The 21,833-nt window shown below is 36.1% G+C and overlaps 1 protein-coding gene across 17 annotated transcripts in view; it reads left to right on the forward strand.

The window, feature by feature from the left end:
• The window catches only part of Mga (MAX dimerization protein MGA), a 130,329-nt gene that overhangs the window by 91,341 nt on the left and 17,155 nt on the right, over positions 1-21,833 (forward strand). For 9 of the 17 annotated variants that reach the window (XR_009228386.1, XM_046460762.2, XM_046460761.2 and 6 more), the window contains exons 10-17: positions 5,574-5,800; positions 7,340-7,522; positions 8,659-8,731; positions 9,905-10,422; positions 13,504-13,801; positions 15,093-15,719; positions 19,100-19,390; positions 19,570-21,068. Coding sequence is in view for 16 of the 17 variants with exons in the window: in XM_046460762.2 (XP_046316718.1) it covers positions 5,574-5,800; positions 7,340-7,522; positions 8,659-8,731; positions 9,905-10,422; positions 13,504-13,801; positions 15,093-15,719; positions 19,100-19,390; positions 19,570-21,068 (3,716 nt within the window). In the remaining variant the exon portion in view is untranslated. Of the gene's footprint in view, positions 1-5,573; positions 5,801-7,339; positions 7,523-8,658; positions 8,732-9,904; positions 10,423-13,503; positions 13,802-15,092; positions 15,720-19,099; positions 19,391-19,569; positions 21,069-21,833 lie in introns of those variants that run through there. The other 8 variants (XM_046460769.2, XM_046460766.2, XM_046460768.2 and 5 more) reach the window with 8 other exon arrangements.

The following is a 21,833-nucleotide window of genomic DNA, read 5'->3' on the forward strand; positions in this document are numbered from 1 at the left end:
AAAAAAAAAAATTAAAAAAAAATTCTGTTTGATGTTAAAGAGAAGATCAGTAAAGCTGGATTTTTAGTTGTTTTTTATTTCTGAAATCACAGAAGTGGTAGGGACCATGCATGATATATCAACCTAGCTAGCCAACTGAATTATCAAGTGTGTGCATAAAATAATGATATTAATGCATTCAGTAGGGTGGAAAGATGGACCTCTTACAAACTCTAGGTGAATTCCCTGAGGTTGTGTTCTGGAAAATTAAAAGGAATTCAAGAAGCAGGAGATGTCCTCTAATACAAGAAAATTTAGCCTAAGGGTAGAGGGTGGAGTAAAATTTTTAGGATGTCATCTACATTATAGTACTATAAAGTAGCATATTATTAAAATAAAAACTCAGATGCAGATAAGAATGTCTTCAAAAAGATATTCAATTTATTTTAAGAACATGATTTAAGAACTGGGATGATCTCCATGATTATAAGAAAAATAAGAAGAGCCTGGTGCGGTTATCCCAGTGACTCAGTAGGCTGAGGCAGGAGGATTATGAGTTCAAAGCCAGCCTCAGCAACTTAGGGAGGCCCTAAGCAACTTGGCAAGACCCTGTTTCTAAATAAAATACAAAAAAGGGCTGGGGATGTGACTCATTGGTTAAGCAATCCCCCAGGTTCAATCCCCAGTATTAAAAACAAAACAAACAAAAAATAAGGGCTGGGGATACAACTGAGTTGGTAGAGTTCTTGTCTAGCGTGGCACAAGACCGTGGGTTCAATCCCCAGTACCAAAAAAAAAAAAAAAAGGCCAAAATTTGTTCAGGAACATTATACTATAATTATGAATAAATAAAAAGTTTTGGTAAAATTTTGACTAGCAAGTAAAAATAAAGCTGAATAAATAAAAAGTTTTGGTAAAACTTTGACCAGTAAGTAAAAATAAAGATGAATAAATTCACTTTATTAATTAGTGACATAGAATTACCTTTCTTCCTCTAAAGGACCATTCACCCTAATTGGTTCTACAAGCATTAATCACATAAGCATATAAAAAATGCTAATGACTTAAATGTAATTATAGAAATCAGTCATACAAACCTTGACAATGTGTAAATAACAGTAGCTAATAGAAGTGGAGAGGTGCAGCAAGTTTATAATGCCGATTTCCTTCTCTCATTATATGGAGTTCTTAGCTACTGCTAAGTTATGAAATTGAAGTTCATTTTATTTAGGATAATTGAGGTAACCACTAAAACTAAACAGAAATTGTTAAAAATAGTCACTTGGGGACTGTGGCACTGATTATAGTGGAAGACTTTCTTTTTTCTTATAATTTTATATTTTACATGGTTATTATTCATTATGTAGTTAAAATATAAATTAAAAGTTTTCTCAGTTCATGAAATTTTAGACATTTAATAACCATATATTTTTAAAAATTTTTAGATGTTGGACTTGTCTTTCTCCTCCCTCCCTCCCCCCCCCCTCTCTCTCTCTCTTTCAGAATTGAACCCAATACCTCACATATACTAGGCAAGAGCTCTACCACTGAGCCACAACCCCAGCCCAACCATACATTTTTTTTTTTTTTTAGGTGTAATGGTACACACTTTAAAAAAATTTTTTTTTTAGTTGTAGGTGGACACAGTATCTTTATTTATTTTTACGTGGTGCTGGGGATCGAACCCAGGGCCTCACCCATGCTAGGTGAGCGCTCTACCACTGAGCCACAACCCCAGCCCCAGTGGTGCACACTTATAAGGAAGGCTTAGGAAGGAAGAGTATGTTCAAGGCCAACCTCGGCAACTTAGTAAATCCTCAAAAATTAAAACTATCTCAAAAATTAAAATAAAGCCAGGAACAGTGGCATGAGCCTGTAAGCTCAGGAGCTTAGGAAGCTGAAGCAGGAGGTTTGTGAATTCAAAGCCAGCCTTAGCAAGTTAGCAAAGCCCTAAGCAACTTGGCAAGACCCTGTTTCTAAATAAAATATAGAAATGGGTTGGGGGCACTGGGATTGTGGCTCAGCGGTAGAGTGCTTGCCTGGCATGGGCAGGTCCCGGGTTCCATCCTCAGCACCACATTAAAAAAAAAAAAAAGGCATTGTGTTGTGTCCATCTACACCTAAAAAAAAAAAAAAAAAAAATGGGTTGGGGATGTGGCTTAGTGTTAAGCACCTCTGGGTTCAACCCCAGGCACCAAAAATATAAATGAATGAATGAATAAATGAACAAACGAATAAAGAATGAAAGAAAGAAAGAATAGCTGGGTGTTATGGCCCATGCCTGTGCTCCCAGCAGGAGGGTGAGGTAGGAGAATTGTGAGTTCAAAGTCAGCCTCAGCAAAGGTGAGGTGTTAAGCAACTCAGTGAGACCCTGTCTCTAAATAAAATACAAAATAGGGCTGGCAGTGTGACTCTGGTTGAGTGCCCCGTACTCCCCCTACCCACCTGCAAAAAAAAAAAAAAAAAGGACTGGGTACGTAGCTCAGAGTACTTGCCTAGCATGCTTGAGGTCATGGATTCAATCCCTGGTTCTGCAATAAATAAATTAATAAGTAAATAAGTTTTTTGGAATGGTAATAGACTTACCTATAATTAATGACCCATTAATTCTTTGGTGTGAACAGAGGAGTACTAACATTATTGGACAGTCCATGCAGAACTATAGCCTGTGCAGGCTATATCATTTTAGTTTTGCAGTCTTATATAATAAGGAAGCTTTCTTCTCTATTATACAAATGACCCTACTGAATTTGTAAGAGTTTAACTTGTTCTCAAAATCAGTATATATAAGTAAACAATAGGGATTCATAGTTAAGTTTTTCTGACTTCAAAGTCCATGTGTGTTTTCTAGTGTGTAAGGTGTGATTTCTGGAATTTTAATCACTTCTCCTTGTTGTATTCCCTTTTGAGCATCACTGTTACCACCTGTTTGTCCTTTGGTTTGTTGAAAAATACTGTTGGCTGTGTAAAGGCACTGTGCTTACCTGCTGTGACCAATACTAAGAGAAAGGATAAAACTTGGCATTTCAGCTTTCTTAGCCCACTCGAGTTTTGTTAAACATAGGACATATCCCTCCAAGTTAACTAAAAATGTAAGTAAAAGATCAGTAAAATTGATACCTGTAGCCATATTGATTGGAAAAACGAGAACATACAAATTACCAATATTAGGAGTAGACGTGACTTCACTATAGAAGTTAAAAAGAAGAACAAGGGACAACTCAAATGAAATAAACAAATTCTTTAAAGACTCAGAGGAATCCAATTCACCGAAGAAGAACTAGATAATGGTTTAGTTTTATTAAAGAATTTTAATTTGTAATGAAAATTCTCAGTGTCAACTCATCAGTGGCTTCACTGATGAATTCTGTAAAACATTAGGGAATACATAATGCCATTATATATATTCCATAGAAAGGTCTTGTTCTATGAGACCAGTATTACCCACAGACTCAGTAGAGAAAAAGATATTACAAGAAAACTGTAGACCAGTATCCCTTAGGAACATAGATACCAAAAAAGAAAACAAAACAAAACAACAACAACAAAAAACTCCTAAGTAAAATTTTAGCATATCAAATCCAACAATATGCTTAAAGGATAATCATGCTAATAGATTTACCAGGAAACTAAGACATTTTTTAGATCTTTTTTTTTTTTTTTTTTTTTTTTTTAAGGATGATTGAGATAGCCACTAAAACACAAATAGTTAAAAAGTAGTCACTATGGAGCTGTGATACTGGGTATGGTAGAAGACTTATTTTTATTATACTTATTTTCTATATGTATTAAGATTTTTTGGTCCAAAGTTGCTTTAACATTTGAAAATCTGTCAATGTAGTTTTGTTTTGTTTTCTTTTTTTAAAAAATATTTTTGTAGTTGTCAATGGATATCTATCTATTTATTTATTTATTTATTTATTTATTTGTTTATTTATTTATTTATATGTGGTGCTGAGGATTGAACCCAGTGCCTCACACATCCAGGCAAGTGCGCTACCGTTGAGCCACAGCCTCAGCCCTGTAGTTTTCTTTTCTTTTCTTTTTTTTTTAAATATATATATATTTATTTTTTAGTTGTAGTTGGACACAATACCTTTAGTTTAATTATTTATTTTTATGTGGTGCTTAGGATCGAACCCAGGACCTCGCCTATGCTAGGCAAGCGCTGTACCTCTGAGTCACAACCCCAGCCCCTGTAGTTTTCTTTTCCTTTTTTTTTTTTTTTTGTTCTGGGGATTGAACCCAGGAGCACTTAACCACTGGACCACATCCCCACCCCACCACCTGCTTTAAGTTTTTTATTTTGACACAGTGTCTGGCTAAGTTGCCTAGGGTGTCCTAAAACTTGTGATCCTCTAACTCAGCCTCCTGAGTTGCTGGGATTACACTACTGCACTGGGTTAAATAATTTTTCATTGTCACAATAGACTATAAAATAAAGGCCATATAATTGTCTCAACAGATTTATATATAAATATACATATATGTGTGTTTTAGTTGTAGTTGGACACAATATCTCCATTTTGTTTGTTTATTTATTTGATGTATACATATATATACACACACACACACACATATATATGTGTATATATATATTTAGTTGGGCACAATACCTTTGTTTTGTTTGTTTATTTTTTATGTGGTGCTGAGGATCAAACCCAGTGCCTGGCACGAGCTAGGCAAGTGCTCTACCACTGAGCTACAACAATAGATATTTTTGAAGAAATGACAAAATCCATTTCTTTTAAAAATTCTGAGTATTTCAGGAATAGAAAGCAGGTTTCTCAATCTGGTAAGCCCATCTATGAAAAACTTTATACAGTTGAAATATTAATAGTGAAAGGATTGAGTGGTTTCTCCCAGATATTGGGAATGGAGGAAGAATGTGTGGTTTCATCACTAAGAACTGTGTACAGTCACCTGTGTGTGTAGTTCCAGTAGCCAGTAACTAGAATGCTTTGGCAGGAGGGCTACTTGAGCCCACTAGATTGAGAAGACTAGCCTGAGTAACAAAGCAATGCTGTGTTTCAAAAAACAAAAACAACACAATCCCCAAAACAACAGACTGAAGATCCCAGACAGTGTGGTAAGGATTAAAGAAAGACATCCAATGTGATAAGGAAAAATTAAAATTGGCTTTGTTTATAGATAGGAAGATCCTGACCAGTGTATAAAACAGCCAGTAAAATCATTAGTTTAGTTAAGATTGTGTAGCACACATAGTCAGTATACAACATATAAGCAACAAACAACTAGCAATTGAAATTTTTAAAAATACAACTTACAATAACCTCCAAAGAAATAAAATAGTTAAGGATAAATTTGACAAAAGATGCATATGATGCATATACTGAGAACTTTGTTTCATTCCTATCTATGTTCACTCTAGTGCCTAAAATAGATAGTAGATATTCGATAAATATTTGATTAATAGATGAATAAATTAAGGTACATGGGGAGGTTTTTAGGGAGCATCTATTTGACTATTATTTTGAGTTACTGTCTTTGTGAGGGAATAAATTTTGTTTGGCATTGCTTCAGTGATGAACTTCAGTTGCCTAAAGCACCTAAAATCTTAATTTTTTGTTAAGCTATATGTGAAACAGAGCCTGAGCAGCCTGTTCGACATTACCCATTGTGGGTGAAAGTAGAAGGTGAAGTAGATCCGGAGCCAGTTTATATCCCAACACCCTCAGTCATTGAGCCTATGAAACCATTATTGTTGCCTCAGCCAGAAGTATTATCTACTACTGTGAAAGGCAAACTGCTTACTGGAATTAAACCTTCACGGGCATATACTCCCAAGCCCAATCCTGTGGTAAGTGCGCCTGGAGTTTCTTTTCTTTCCTTTTTTTTTTTTTTTTGCAAGTTACAAAAGTCATCTGTAGAAGTGATAGATTTGAGCCAGATTTTCGGTTTATATTCTGTGAGCAATTTTTAATGGGTTTGTAAGACATTGTCTTTTTTTGTTTAATCAGTTTTTTAGTTGCTGAAACTTTTTAAATGTCATAAAAATAGAAATGAATCAGTGATTCTTAAAGATAGCCATGTCTTTCTTCAAGAAGTTCATGGAAAGCTGGGCTTTTTACATGACTTGCAAAGTCTTTTAAAGGTACTGTTATTCCAGTAGTATAAACTCTTGTGTAATTGAGACACAAAATGCTAGAAAATGTAGAAAAATATTAAGAAAAGCCTTTTAAAAGCAAATTTTTAAATAGTAATAAGAGTTCCAGATTTAAGAAACAGTTGATATATTGTGTATCTGTGAAGATGGATAGGGAAAAGTAAGACTTCCCAGTCCACTCATTTGAAAAAGAATCCTCTACAGTGCAACACAGCATACATGGTGTCTGTACCAGTGGTGGTCTAAAACTTTGTTACTGGTCTGTGATGAAATAAATATAAGAACAGATCTTTGAGCCATGCATGCCTTTAATCCCAATGACTCAGGAGACTGAGGCAGTAGAATTGCCATTTGAAGTCAGCCTCAGCAACTTAGTGAGACCCTCACTCAAAATAAAAAGGGCTGAGAATGTGGCTCATTGTTAAAATACCCTTGAATACAATCCCCAATTCCAAAGGGGGAAAACAAACAACTTCTACAGCAAGTTGATTAAGGTAAATCTATTGTATTGAAAAATTTGAGCTTGCAGTAATTTTACATGTCTTTTATTTATTTATTTATTTATCTGTTTATTTATTTTAATTGTAGTTGGACACAATACTTTTATTTTCTCTATTTATTTTTATGTGATGCAGAGGATTGAACCCAGAACCGCACAAGTGGTAGGCGAGCGCTGTACCTCTGAGCCACAACCCTAGCCCATAATGTCTTTTATTTTTCTATTTTTTGGGGGGTAGGGTAGGGTGGACACTGAGGATTGAACACAGGGCACTCAACCATTGAGCCGCATCCACAGCCCTATTTTGTATTTTATTTAGAGATGCGGTCTCTCTGAGTTGCTTAGTACCTCGCTATTGCTGAGGCTGGCTTTGAACTGGTCCTCCTGCCTCAGCCTCCTGAGCTGCTGGGATTATAGGCGTGCCCAGCTCTAGTAATTTGTTTTATTGTACTCTATCAGTCTGTGTTTGACTGGTGATTAACAAATGTGTATATTAGCACAGATGACTTGAAAGCACTGCTCTGGTGTAATCTGAATTTCCTGATACTGAATGAAATCTTTCTGATTGCCCCAAGATTTAGCACATACAAACTGTACTTATACTGTTTAATTTTAAAACTTGCATTTAAAAATTTCAGCTGATGGAATGGAAACACAGATATTTGTCTTCATTTAGAGTATAGGAGACTTTTTTTCACTATTGTATCAGATGTTTTGATACATAAAACTTGCAGATAAGGGAAGAGGACAAAGATCCAGTCTATTTGTACTTTGAAAGTATGATGACTTGTGCCCGCGTTCGAGTATATGAACGAAAAAAAGAGGAACACAGACAACCATCCTTGTCTCCATCCTTGTCTCCATCACTTCAGCAGCAGAACTCATGTCATTCTAGTCCTGGGAACCATAGTTCAAAGGTGATTACTTGTTACACAATTGTTTTTTAACTTTTAATTCCTTGTTGCTGGTATTAGAACTTGAATTACTATCAGAATGATTAGAATTTTCATGCTATAAGAATAATTAATGTACTCTAGACTTATATGACATGTAAATTAATTTATTTTTCTCCATACTTTGGTGTTCTATACCTTAGGGTTACTAAAAGTATTATTTTTCTGACCTTGGAGTAATTAAAACACAACACAAATACTTCTGGGTTTAATTAAATTATTTATCTGTAATTAGTAAGATTTATGTCTTCCCACACTGATGAATTTTTTAAGTAACTGAAGCTTGTTCTGTTAAACCTAAAATATTTTCCTTCTTCACTAGAGTAACTGTAGAGTACAATGCACATGACAACGATGATGGCGATGATGTTTTTTTTGTTTTTGGTGGTGGTGGTGCTGGCGATTAAATCCAGGGCCTCAAAGGAGCTATACCACTGAGCAATATTCCCAGGCCCTGATAATTGTTTTCTTGATGACTTAGTCATTGTTAAAAACATTAGAACAAGACTACTTGTTTTTTTTTCCCCAGGATTCTAGTAATGTAGTTGTGTGTTCAGATGGGAAGCTGTTTTAGTCAGCTTTTTCACTAAAGGATCTGACCAGAAAAATTATAAAGAAGGAAAAGTTTATATGAGGGCTCATGGTTTCAGAGGTCTTAGTTCATAGAAGGCTGCCTCCATTTCTCAGAGCTTGAGATGAGGTTGAACTCATGGTGGATGTGTGGCAGAGGGAAGCAGCTCACATCATGGTCAAGAAGCAGAGAGAACTCCACTTGCCAGATATAAATATATACCTCAAAGCTATGCCCTAAACCCCACCTCCTCCAGGCACACCCTACCACTTCAGTTACCACTCAGTTAATCCCTCTCAGGGGATTAATTCACTGAGTGGGTTAAGATTCTCACAACCCAATCATTTCTCCCCTGAACCATCTTGCATTGTCTCACATATGAGCTTTTGGGGGACACCTCACATGCAAACCATAACAGAAGCTGTTGATTATTTATTCTACTAATTTAACTTCTGTAAGAGATTTAATGTTTATGTCTTACTCTTACTCTTTATAGATACTAGTATTTCTGTGTCATTTCCTTCCTTAGGAACCTGATTCTGAACAGCAACCCTTAAAACAACTCATTTGTGACTTGGAGGATGATTCTGATAAATCACAAGGTCAGAATCTTAATAGTAGTTAATAGTAGTTACTGGTAATTATATATGTCTGGATTATATAATGTCAGAAAACCAAAACTAGCAATTCAGAGTATGTCACTTACCCTTTTTCTGGTTTCTGCCAAAAATAGAGATTAATAAGTAAGCATCTTATTTTTTGTTTGTTATTTGGTTTGTTTAATAATTCTCAAAAATAAATTTATTCATATTGATGTGGTATGTTATGAGAGACTTTTAGAGATGAGGTCAGTGAAAATTTTTTTTTAGCTCTCTTTACCAAACCTTAGCAATATTGGCATTATTAGCTATTTAAAATTTGCCTCAGGTCTTTCTTACCTGCCACTATCAGGGAAATGCAGAGGAAGAGAAAGAATATCACTGATTTGTCTAATAGAGAATACTTCCTGAATTACTGTAATGAGAGGTAATAGTAATAACCTGGAAGTTACCTCTGGGCTTTTTTTTTTTTTTTTGGCTATGCTTTGTAAGTCTTATTCATGCAGTAGTACTTCCTGTCTTTAAAAAATGTCATGGTATGCAGAAAATATGTTTCCATAGCACAGAGAGATTTTGAAAAAGTTGCTTGGGTGGAAGAAACCTGGCTGAGAGCATGAGCACCCTGGGGGCCATGGGAATCAGTATCCTGGACATAACTATAATTATAGCATATTGGTTGGGAAAGTCTGTTGTAGAGATCTCAGTATCTAATGAAATACATATTTTTCAACATGTCGCCATGGATAGAAATATATTGGGGAGTTGAATGAAATCTTTCTGATTGCCCCAAGATTTAGCACGTCAGAGCATGTTTCAGAGCAAACTTGCAAGTATTTTTGCTTTGCCCAATGAATAACAGAATAGTAACCTAAGCCAAATAATCAACCTTGGTTATAGGTCATGCTTTGTTTGCAAGCTAGCACTTCTTAGATAATAGTTAAGGCCTCTTAGAGTAATGTTAAAGGAACTTCCTTTTTATCAGAGGATAGTGAAGACAATTTTGTGAGATCTTTCTTCTTTCTAGAAAACTCCCAAATTATGAATGTTAAACTTACATATTAGGTTACCCCTGGAAAGTATATGGGAATAGAACATTGAGACATTGTTGAATATCTTTTAAAAGTCCAGTAGTATAGAATTGCTGTGATTCAGAAAAATTTTTCAATTTTTTATCAGAAAAGAGCTGGAAATCTTCCTGCAATGAAGGGGAATCCTCTTCTACCTCTTACGTGCATCAGAGGTCACCTGGTGGTCCCACCAAACTGATAGAGATCATCTCAGACTGCAACTGGGAGGAAGATCGAAACAAGATTTTGAGCATCTTATCCCAGCACATCAATAGCAACATGCCACAATCACTTAAGGTGGGCAGCTTCATCATTGAGTTGGCTTCTCAACGAAAGAGCCGGGGTGAGAAGAACCCTCCTGTTTATTCTTCTCGTGTCAAAATCTCTATGCCGTCATGTCAAGATCAAGATGATATGGCTGATAAATCTGGATCAGAGACTCCTGGTGGTCCATTGTCCCCTGGGAAAATGGATGATATCTCTCCTGTGCAGACAGATGCTCTGGATTCAGTGAGGGAGAGATTACATGGAGGCAAAGGTCTGCCTTTTTATGCAGGGCTTTCTCCTGCAGGGAAGCTTGTGGCCTATAAGCGTAAACCCAGTTCAAGCACATCTGGGCTTATCCAGGTGAGAATTATCTTTAATCTGGACATAGCACCTTTTTGTATTTAGGTGACATTTTAATTTTTTTCAGAGCCCTTATTGGGCCTTAAGTCCTTTATCTTCACATTTCCTGGTAACTGGGTAACAAAATCATTATTCCTTTTTCTAATAGGTCAGTTAGATGCATACCTACAGTGAATTTTTGGAACATTTATACACAGAAACAGAGCCTTGTATTATTAGATTTTTCTTTCTATTCTTTTCAGAAAGTTATTCTTAAACTTTATTGCGTAGACTCTAGTGATATTTTGAGAACCAAAGATAGGAATTTTTAAAATGTATTATTAGCATACAGCTTTCAATAAGAATCTCTTGTATAGAATGTTAAGGCTAGTAAAGGGAAGATGATGAACTTGACTTTCAGACAGGCAGTTGGCAGTATATATTTAGAAACTTGGAGATATTTTATCTTATTTTTGTGGTGCTAGGGATTGAATTTGGTGCTCTATTAGTGAGTCATGTCCCTACTCCTGGGGAAAATTTTAATTTATGAGAAATTCAAATACATAGAATTAAAAAAAAATGAGTCATATATTTTTCTTTGATTTGTGAGGTTTTATCAGTGTAGTCACTTTAGGACAAATATATGTATCCTTGCTGTTCAGTAATTCATGCAGAATATATTTGTAAAATTATACCAACATCTAGGAAATCCTTGGAAAGAGAAGTTCCAAATGAAAATGTTAGTCATTGTCAAGGTTTTCTTCTTGCTCATTGGTATAAAATATATTTTTATAAGGGTAGAAAATGTATGCAAGTGTCCCATGTTATTGCTAAGGTTACTCAACTTTGGACTAAGGACTGCTCCATTAATATATAACTGGTCTACTTTAAAAAAAAAATTTATTGTAGTTTACTCTTGCTGGTGCTATGTCATTGCTTCTGTTGGTATTTCTTAAACTCTTAATGATGGAGAGAAAGATATTTCTTTCTTCATTTATTGATTAATACTTTGGAAATAGTGACTTAACTGAGATTTCTAATAAGACTCCCTGAAATAAAGGCATAGAGATTTTGTGTTCTCTCCTGATCAGGACTTCCAAAGCCACCATGGAGTGTCATTTGCATAAGCAGTCAAGCAGTTTATAATATATGTTGAGCATCCTTAACCCAAAAAATATAAAATTCAAAATGATCCAAGAGCCAAAACTTTTTGAGCATTGACATGACCCCATAAATAGAAAATTCCATACCTGACCTCATGTTGTTAAGAGGGCAAACATACTAAAAATATTGTATAAAATTAATTACCTTCAGACTGTGAACACAGTTTAAGGTGTATATGAAGCATAAGTCAATTTTTTATTTAGATTTGGGTTTCATCCCCAAGATATCTCATTACATATGCAAATATTTTAAAGTCTAAATTTCAAAAACATTCCTAGTCACAAGCATTTTGGATAAGGAATATTTAATGTATGTAGACTTTGGGGAAGCTTCTGAGTAGTCTTAAGCAGTCCCAACAGAACAGGCAGGACTGTCTGACCTAGATGCCACATAGCCTGAAAATCTGTACTAAAGTTTACTTTGGGATGGAGAGATCAATTTTTTTTTTTTTGTACTAAACTTGGATATTCCTGATCTCTCTGGGAATAATCACAATATACTTAAGTAGCAAAGAGTAGTTTTATTTTGCATCTTGGAAGATAGAATAGTTTGCTCTAGCTATCCTCCTTACTAACTTCCTATTAAGAGAGTAGATTCTACCTCAGTCCACCCTCTGTCCACCACTTTTTTCTTTTTTTTGGTACCAAGGGCACTTAGCCATATCCCTGCCCTTTTTATTTTGAGACAGGTTCTCACTAGTTAGTCAGGGCCTCACTTAGTTGGTGAGGCTGGCTTTGAACTTAGAATCCTCCTGCCTCAGCCTCCTGAGCCACTGTGATTACAGTGTATGCCACTGTGTCCTGTCCCCCACTTGATAAAAAGAAGTCATAGAAAAGGTTATTTCCTCTAGAGTCACCAGTAATATGACCTAGAGAACATGGGTAAGAAAAATGGGAGGTTTTTGTTTTCTTTCCTTTAAAATAAAAAAGGGCCAGACATGGTGGCATATGCCTGTAATTCCAGCAGCTAGGGAGGCTGAGGCAGAAGGATCGCAAGTTCAAAGCCAGCCTCAGCAACTTAGCGAGTTCCTAAGCAACTTAGCAAGACTCTTGTCTCAAAATAAAAATAAAAAGTTCTATGTATGTAACTCAGTGGTAAAGTGCCTCTGAGTTAATTCCCCAGTTCCAAAAAGAAAAGAAATAAAAATTTTAAAAAAGGAAAGAAGCAACAACAACAAAACTATCTCTCTGTCCAAGATGGGCAGTGTAATCAACTCAGCAGAGAAAATCTGTGCCATATTTGGTTTGTTGGTTTACCATGTCTGATAGTTTTCTGACTGTGTCTAGTTACATTGAGTTTTTACCAGCATTTGTTTTGAGCCCATATTTTGTCCAAAATATGAAGACAACATCTTCAAATTTGAGCCTTTTGATAACCAAAAACTGAAGTGACTTTGTAGCTTAGGTTATTGTAACAGTGGTTGTCATAAGAACTTAAAGTAGATTTATCATATATATATTTCAAATATAAAGGATGCTGGAAAAGACCCTCATTTCAGGGCCTCATTATTCTTCTCTGGTCAGAGAGAGGATTCTGTGGAAGACAGAATTTTTGCTGATGATTGTTAACCATTTTTGCTGATGATTGTTAATAGCTTAATTAATTTTTTAAATTAAAATAAAACAATTGCATGATTCTTCGGACACATTCATGTGACTTTCCAATATCTAGGATGCAGAAGTGATGAGTTTCTAAGATTCTCTGTTTCTGTACTACAAAATGAAGAAAATGGAATTAGTTCTGAATACCAGATGATGGCATTTTTCTACTTCCCTGTTACTCAGATTGTCCTGAATAGAAAAAGCCCACTTCTTTTTTTCCCCTTCACATCTGAAGAGTAGACTTTTAAAACCTTGTAAAAATGAAACCCCTGTCAAGGGAGAAGAGTTAGCAAGAGAATTTTATCTTTACAGAATTTCTCTTTGCCACTTGTTTCAGGTTAATGGTAAGAGTTACCCGCAGGCTAAGTTGCTATTGGGACAGATGGGGGCATTGCATCCAGCCAATAGGCTAGCTGCTTATATCACAGGCAGGTTGCGACCCTCAGTCCTGGACCTCTCAACCCTCAGTACTGTCATCTCCAAGGTAGCATCCAATGCCAAGGTGGCTGCATCCAGGAAACCACGTACCCTGTTGCCTTCTACATCCAACTCCAAAACGACATCCTCCTCTGGCACTACCACAAATCGTCCTGGGAAGAATACGAAGGCATTTGTCCCAGCAAAAAGGCCAATTGGTAAGTTGGAGAGTACATATAGCTTGGAAAGGATTATAATTTAGTGCTGGATCAGTTATTACAGGTGTGAGGACTGTTAAAATTAGAAAAGTACAGGATTTGGCATAATTATTATTGATGTCTGTGTTACCTGAATCTGTTTTTTTTTTTTTGTAAACTCTTCTGATGGCTTATGATTCTAGATGAATTAGAGTCTAGTTACTAGTTACTGTTAGAATTATTTTTGAGTCTTCTACATATTAATATAGAAAAGACGTGATTTAATTTTTTAAAAAATATTTTCTCTAGTAATTTTCCTGTAAGGACGAGGAGTTTTGGCATCAATCAAAAAATGCATGTTCCTTGATCTTAAGATTTCAAGAAGCTAGAAAAGCTAGAGAGTTGGGTTAGTATAGGCTCAGAGTAGAAAGTTTTTTTTTTATAAAACATGGTTTTCAAAATGTTACATTGTTCCATACATCCCTGTTTTGTGAACCTTTATTTTGCTCAACATTTCATTTCTAGAGTACGTAATAAATTGCCTTCTAGAAGCACTTGTTTTAGCATTTAGAGAATCAACAGTTGCTTTATTGAATTCCTCTTTCTGTTGTTTCAAATCTATTTAGGAATGTTAAGTAAAAGTGTCAATTGTGTCTTCATTCTTATTCCTCTAACAGGAAATTGAAATATCTGGCTGAAGGCTGGAGTTGTGTGAAGATAGAGGATAGGCATTGTATGCCTTAAAAAGAACCTATTTTGCCTCCTTTAAAAAAACAACTTTAATTGTGATTTTAAAACAACAACAACAACAACAACAAAAATGCAGCCCTGTCCTGCACTCTTTTGAAAAAATATCTATGCATTTTAAGAATATGCAATACTTAACTGTCTTATTCATAAGAGACAGCCTTAAAGAGGTGGAGGTGCTGGTATAGGAGGAAGTGGTGGAAATAAGTTTTAAAATTAGGATTAGGCAAAAAATCCTCTTCTTTTTACTTTCTGTTTTAGGTGGTGAAGTTTTACTGCTGTATTGTCTTTTTAGTGTCCTGACGAATTGAATATTTTGCATAGCCAGAGAATTTTAATAGGAACACTCAGTTTTAAACCCTTTCTTGTTGGAATTATTTGCCATTGTTTTGGATTGAGGGAAGTGTTTTGATTTCTGTGGGTGGAAATTGGCACATATAATACAGGTAGGTAGTACCTGTAAGAAATTGACCCAGTGGTGCACAATTAATGTTGATAAGCACAGTCACTAGGAGGGTAAAATAAGAGAACTGAAGATTTTTGACCTGCAAATTTTTATTTGCAGCGGCTCGACCCTCTCCTGGTGGTGTGTTCACACAGTTTGTGATGAGTAAAGTTGGAGCCTTGCAGCAGAAGATACCTGGAGTTAGCACACCCCAACCCCTGACAGGGCCACAGAAGTTCAGTATCAGACCTTCTCCAGTAATGGTCGTCACACCTGTGGTTTCTTCTGAGCCAGTTCAGGTGTGCAGTCCCGTGACTGCTGCTGTCACTACTTCCACCCCTCAAGTGTTTTTAGAGAATGTTACTGCTGTGACATCTATGACTGCTATTTCTGACGTGGGAACTAAAGAAACTACTTATTCTTCTGGTGCCACCACTGCAGGGGTTATTGAGGTCTCTGAAACTAATACCAGCACCCCTGTAACATCTACCCAGTCTACAGCCACTGTGAACCTTACCAAAACTACTGGGATAACTACCCCTGTGGCTTCAGTTACTTTTCCTAAGTCTTTGGTAGCATCTCCTCCAACCATAACTCTTCCTGTTGCTTCCACTGCCTCCACCTCCATAGTCATGGTGACCACAGCTGCGTCTTCCTCCATGGTGACCACACCTACTTCATCTCTGGGCTCTGTTCCTATTATACTCTCAGGAATTAATGGGAGTCCACCAGTGAGCCAGAGACCAGGTAAGGCCTAATTATTACTAGTTGCTTAACTGTATAGTTGTTTATGTAATTTTGCAGCTGGGGGTAGGATCTTTCTGTTTGTCTGTCATCTGTCTCAGGATAATCATGTAGGTGTTTTCTGCTATGAAATTTGAGTGTATTTCTGAAAATATTTGCATTCTGCAAAACTGAATATTTTAAAATAATAGAGCTCATGGTTAATGCAGTTAGATCACTGAAAATATATAATTTTGTAAGTAAAACACTGCAGAAACAACTTATTCCTTGGGAGATGATCAGTAGAACTTAGTGGGCCTGCAGGTTGCCTCAGGAGATAACAAAAAAACTATTGAAAAACATTAGAATAGAAATGCTGGCTGAAGGACACCGAAATAATTAGATGAGAGTGGAGCTCTGAGCCACTAGAGCAGTCATTAAGGTGAGCATGGGAGAAAGTACAACCTATTATGTGACATGCTGAGATCTAGGAGTACATATCCTTAAGAAGGGAACCATATGTACAGATGCTCTTTTTTGGGGTGTGTGTGTGCTGCATTTTAATTTAAAAAACCGAAATGAAAGGGTTTCTGCCAATGCTTTATCCAAGCTGAGGGCTTTTTTTTTTCTTTTTTGAAGATTAAAATATACTTCTGCTGGGTGTGGTGACACATGCCTATAAATTCCAGCAACTTAAGAGGCTAAGATAGAAGGATTGAAAGTTTTGAGACCAGCCTCAGCAATTTAACAGGGCCCTAAGCAACTTAGCAAGACCCTGTCTCAAAATAAAAAATAAAAAGGGATGAAGATTTGGCTTAGGCACACTTGAATATACTCCTGCTATTCTAGCTCTTCTCGTCTAGCAAAAATCATTTTTATTTATTTTATGTGGCTCTGAGGATCGAACTCGGTGCTTCATGTGTGCCAGGCAAGCCCTCAACCACTGAGCTACAACCCCAGCCCTCATATTTTAAATTCTCAACTTCTTAGTTAAAATTTTCCTCTTGTTGGCTTAGGTTAAACAAATTCATAATAGGAATATTATGTGCTTTGGTATATTTTATATCCAAATGCAACTACATAAAGTAGGTGATTCTTTTAGTCTATTCAGAGAAGAATTAATGTATATAAAACTGAGAAACTTTGCAGAATTCAAGGGAAATAACTACCCAGTATCATTATATTGCTCTGAATCCCATTTGTACTATTTTTTTATATTTATTTATTTATTTTAGTTTTAGGTTGACACAATGTCTTTATTTTATATTTATGTGGTGCTGAGGATTGAACCCAGTGCCTCATGCAAACTAGGCGAACACTCTACCACAGAGCCACAACCCCAGCCCCCCATTTGTACTATTTTAAAAATTATTGTTTTAATTAACTATTTTTTAATATAAATGTTTTTAAGAGACTGAGTGGAAGCCAATGTTACTTGGCAAAAGACAGGTTGACCTCATAAACAAGTAGTAAATAAAATATATTAATAAATTCAAATATTTACTGTAAGTTCTGTGCTTGTGGCATCTCTTTCTGTTGATGAAGAGAGCTAGAAAATACTGAAGTCATTTTTTAAAGATAAAATATCTAAGATTGTGGGGCTGTGGCTCAGTGGTAGCGCACTGGCATGTGTGAAGCACTGGGTTCAGTTCTCAGCACCACGTATAAATAAATAAAGGTCTGTCAACAACTTAAAAAAATCCAAGACTGGTACTTTCTTATGTATATAATCAAAAGATTAAAATTGAAATGGGAATGGCTTTTCTATCAGTGTGATACAGTGTTACTTTATATTCATATATCACTTAAAATATTTTGTTGAATGCCACTTAAAGAAATAGTGATTGTATTTTATTTTTTGGTACTGGGAATTGAACTTAGGAGCACTTAACCACTGAGCTACTTCCCCAGCCCAAAATAGTGATGTTAATAAATTTCCTTATCTCTTCTATAAATACAGAGAACTCAGGTAACTGCTAGTTCTAAGGAAGTGGACATTTTATTCTCAGTTCATAAAGAGCATATCAAGTTGGATATTTTGATTGTCTGTTTTTTTCGTTTGACTTATGTTTTTCTCTTTCCCTGATCCTCACCAACATTTAAGTAACTTATCGCATTTTCAGTGGGTATAAGAAAGATTGCTTTCATTCTTTGAATTGAGGTAATTTAGGTTTTGAATCACTCTAAAAATAAATTTGAAAAGTTTGAGAAATTGTGTTAACATTTTCTTAATTCATGTAAGATAGGTGAATGTTTTTTGTTTAAATTGCACAGTATTATTTTCATGAACAAACTGGTCTTTGTTTTATTTCATTTTTAGAATAGTCCTAGATTTTTTATGTTACAGTTTATCATCTAAATGTTATGAGCATGGGGCCAGGTGTGGTGTTTCACACCTATAATCGCAGTGGCTCAGGAGACTGAATCAGGAAGATCACAAGGTCAAAGCCGGCCCCAACAACTTAGGAAGGCGCTAAGCAACTCAGACACTGTCTCTAAATAAAATATTAAAAAGGGAAAGGCTGGGGATGTGCTCAGTGGTTGAATGTCCCTGGGTTTACTCCTTAGTACAAAAAAGTTATTAATATGATTTTCTCTTAGAATTGTAATGTTTTGTGTGGACACAATGCATATCTGATAGAAAATCACATTAAGCCAGAAATTTTTGGGTTTAATTTTTTTCCTTTATTGGCAGACTATTAAATTTTTTACAAATTTATAAAATAAAGTCAAATAAGTTCACCAATTTGAATTATAATCATTTGTGTTAAAACTGTCTTTTCCCTCCTCTTGTCAGGCTTTATTTATCTTTTTTTTTTTAATTTTTTTTTTTAGTTTAGATGGACACAATACCTTTCATTTTATTTATTTTTTATGTGGTGCTGAGGATTGTACCCAGGGTCTCAAAAGTGCTAGGCGAGCACTCTACCACTGAGCTATGACACCAGCCTTTATCTATCTCTTTGATTTAATATGAATCCAAATTTAGAGGAATACCCTGGTTGTCATTAGGCAAAAGCAATATCTCTATAAAAGCACCTCTTGACAGTTAATGCTTTTTTTTTTTTTTTTTAATCATTCTGGGTTCTCTTGCGGGGAGGTGATAGGGATTGAACTCAAGGCCTTGTGCACGTAAGGCAAGCACTCTACCAACAGAGCTATGTCTCCAGCCTTTTAATCATTCCGAATGCAAAACTCTACAATGTCTGGTTAGTTACTCGAGTTTAAAACAAATTCCTCTCAGCCATAAAGAGTGTATTATAGAGGGACAAGATTTTTCCAATTTTATAATTCAAATTAGAAGTTGCTTGTAGCATTGTCAGATCTTGTATTTGTTGTCATAGCTTTTTTCCTTCATGTGTTGAGGGAGAATTCTGATATTATGTTTCTGTTTTGTTTTTTAGAAAGTGCCCCTCAAATTCCAGTGGCTACTCCACAGATCTCTCCTAACACAGTGAAACGTACTGGACCACGATTGTTGTTGATTCCAGTACAGCAGGGTTCTCCTACGCTTAGACCTGTCCCAAACCCACAACTTCAGGGACATCGGATGGTCTTGCAGCCTGTAAGGAGTCCAAGTGGAATGAACCTGTTCAGGCATCCCAATGGGCAGATTGTCCAGCTCCTGCCTTTGCATCAGATTCGAAGCTCTAATACCCAGCCCAGTTTACAGCCTGTCATGTTTCGGAACCCAGGTATAAAGTTAGAGATCTTTCTAATGAATTTTTCTTTAAGTAAATCAGTTGGCTATATGATTTATTACTATACCAGGATTATTCTTAGTCTCTTAGAGTCACATGTCCAAAAAAGAAAAACACCAGTGAATTATTGAGATGGGCAGTCATGATTTAAATTTTCTTTTTCTTTCTTTCAGGGTCTGTGATGGGAATCCGGTTACCTGCTCCTTCCAAACCTTCTGAGACTCCACCATCTTCCAGTTCATCCTCTGCTTTCTCTGTTATGAATCCTGTAATTCAGGCTGTTGGGTCTTCTCCAGCAGTGAATGTTATCACTCAAGCACCATCATTGCTTTCCTCTGGACCTAGTTTTGTCTCTCAGGCTGGCACATTGACCCTGAGAATTTCTCCTCCCGAACCACAAAGTTTTGCAAGTAAATCAGGCTCTGAAACCAAAATTACCTATAGCTCAGGAGGGCAGCCTGTTGGTACAGCCAGTCTTATTCCTCTCCAGTCTGGTAGTTTTGCCTTGTTACAGCTCCCAGGACAAAAGCCTGTTCCTAGCTCCATTCTTCAGCATGTTGCTTCCCTTCAAATGAAGAAGGAATTCCAGAATATAGATCAAAAAGATGAAATGAACTCTATAAAAAAAGAGAAGGAAACTAGGAAAACTCTACAGTCAGAAGGAGAAGCTACAGACCCAGAGGCTAATAAACAAAATTCAGGAACTATTGCCTCAGAGGAAACTCTGAATATTTCCTTGGAAGATGGGGGTGATCGTTTGGATGAAGATTCTCTTACAGAAGAAGGTCCCACAACTGTCAAACCTTCTAAACTCTCCTATATGGCTGGGTCACACACAGATGAAGACTATAAAAATATTAATGAAGAGAGTGGGACTAGAAATCATAGTAGTTCTAAAGAAAAACTGTCTCTTCTAGAAGTTAGGACGATTTCTGAAAAAGCCAATATTATGACAGTACAAAATGTAAATAAAGTACAGCTACAGAACTGTGCTGTGAAGGTGGAACAGCAGAAGGGATTCGACAATCCAGAGGAAAAACTAAATGAGTTTCCAGTCATCTCTAATGAAGAAAGTAAACTTGAATTGTCAGGGAGCAAAATTATTATGGAGCAGCAGTCTAATCCACGGGCCAAGGAGAAGGAATGTGGAGACTCTAGGGAGAAGGACAGTATTAGGGAAAAATGGAGAAAACACCTGAAGGGCCCTTTGACCCGGAATTATGTGGGAACTTTGCAAGAATGTAAGAAGGAGACAGATGAGTTGTTAATTAGAGAAGCAAAGCCATGTCAAGAAAATTCAGATGTATTTCAAGAACAGGGGATCTCTGACTTACTTGGAAAAAGTGGAACTACTGGGAATGCCAGAGTTTTAAAAACTGAATGTGATTCTTGGAGTATGATTTCTAATCCTGCAGCCTTCTCCATTGTTCCTAGGAGAGCTACAAAAGGAAGCAAAGGGAATGGACACTTTCAGGGTCACTTATTGCTACCAGGAGAACAGATACAACCAAAGCAAGAGAAGAAGGGTGGGAGAAAAAGTACTGGCTTTACTGTTTTGGATTTGGAAGAAGAGGATGAAGAAGATGAGAATGAGAAAACCGATGATTCTATTGATGAAATTGTGGATGTTGTTTCTGACTACCAGAGTGAGGATGTTGATGATGTAGAAAAGGTGGTGAGCCCATTTTTGTTGTGACTGAAACCTCAAGGATTTAAATGATTTATTAGAGACAGTAGCTTTTCCAGAAGATCAATAAGACCTAATACATTCAATTGGATGCCTAGGTTTAGATCATTATTAACAGCCCTGTAGCTTTTAGGATGTATCAGACAGGCAACATTTATTGGGCTTATCCTTTGACATTTGTCTGTTTTTTATGGTAAGGGTAGCTTGAACTTCTGGGGTATAGATGCTTGAGAATCCCTAGTAGCTTTAAAAGGAATGTTTTGAAACCACTACACCCATTTGATCTCAGTAGTTTCTTTGACATTTGCTACATGGAGTGATTCTAACTTATCTGTTAGATATAATATGTAAGAAACAGAATGAATGGGTGACCTTTGAACTGGAGGATAACCCTGTCTACCTGCATTTAGAGTGAAGTTTTTGTTTTGGAGAAAAACTAAAAAATACCATCTAATATTTTAACGTAATTCTGCCTTAAATTGCCTTTTAATTATCCTCTGAAGACTTAGTTTCCAGAATTTATATTTTAGACTTTAATTATAATCCTTTGTAATATGACTTTTATAATTGATTATTAAAAATTTCCTGAAGCATTTTTATAGGCCTCCGACTTAGGGGTGTATTAACTGAACTAAGTAATTGTGAGTCAGGTGTGATACAAAGCAGGAGTTAGAAAAGCTTTTTCTGTGAAGAGCCAGATAGTAAATATTTTAGATTTTGCAGGCTGCTGTTGTAGTGTGGTAGCAGCCA

Source organism: Marmota monax, unplaced genomic scaffold (assembly GCF_021218885.2).
Source record: "Marmota monax isolate L192 unplaced genomic scaffold, Marmota_monax_Labrador192_F-V1.1 WCK01_AAM20220418_F8-fsc00001, whole genome shotgun sequence".
Classification (NCBI taxonomy): Eukaryota; Metazoa; Chordata; class Mammalia; order Rodentia; family Sciuridae; genus Marmota; species Marmota monax.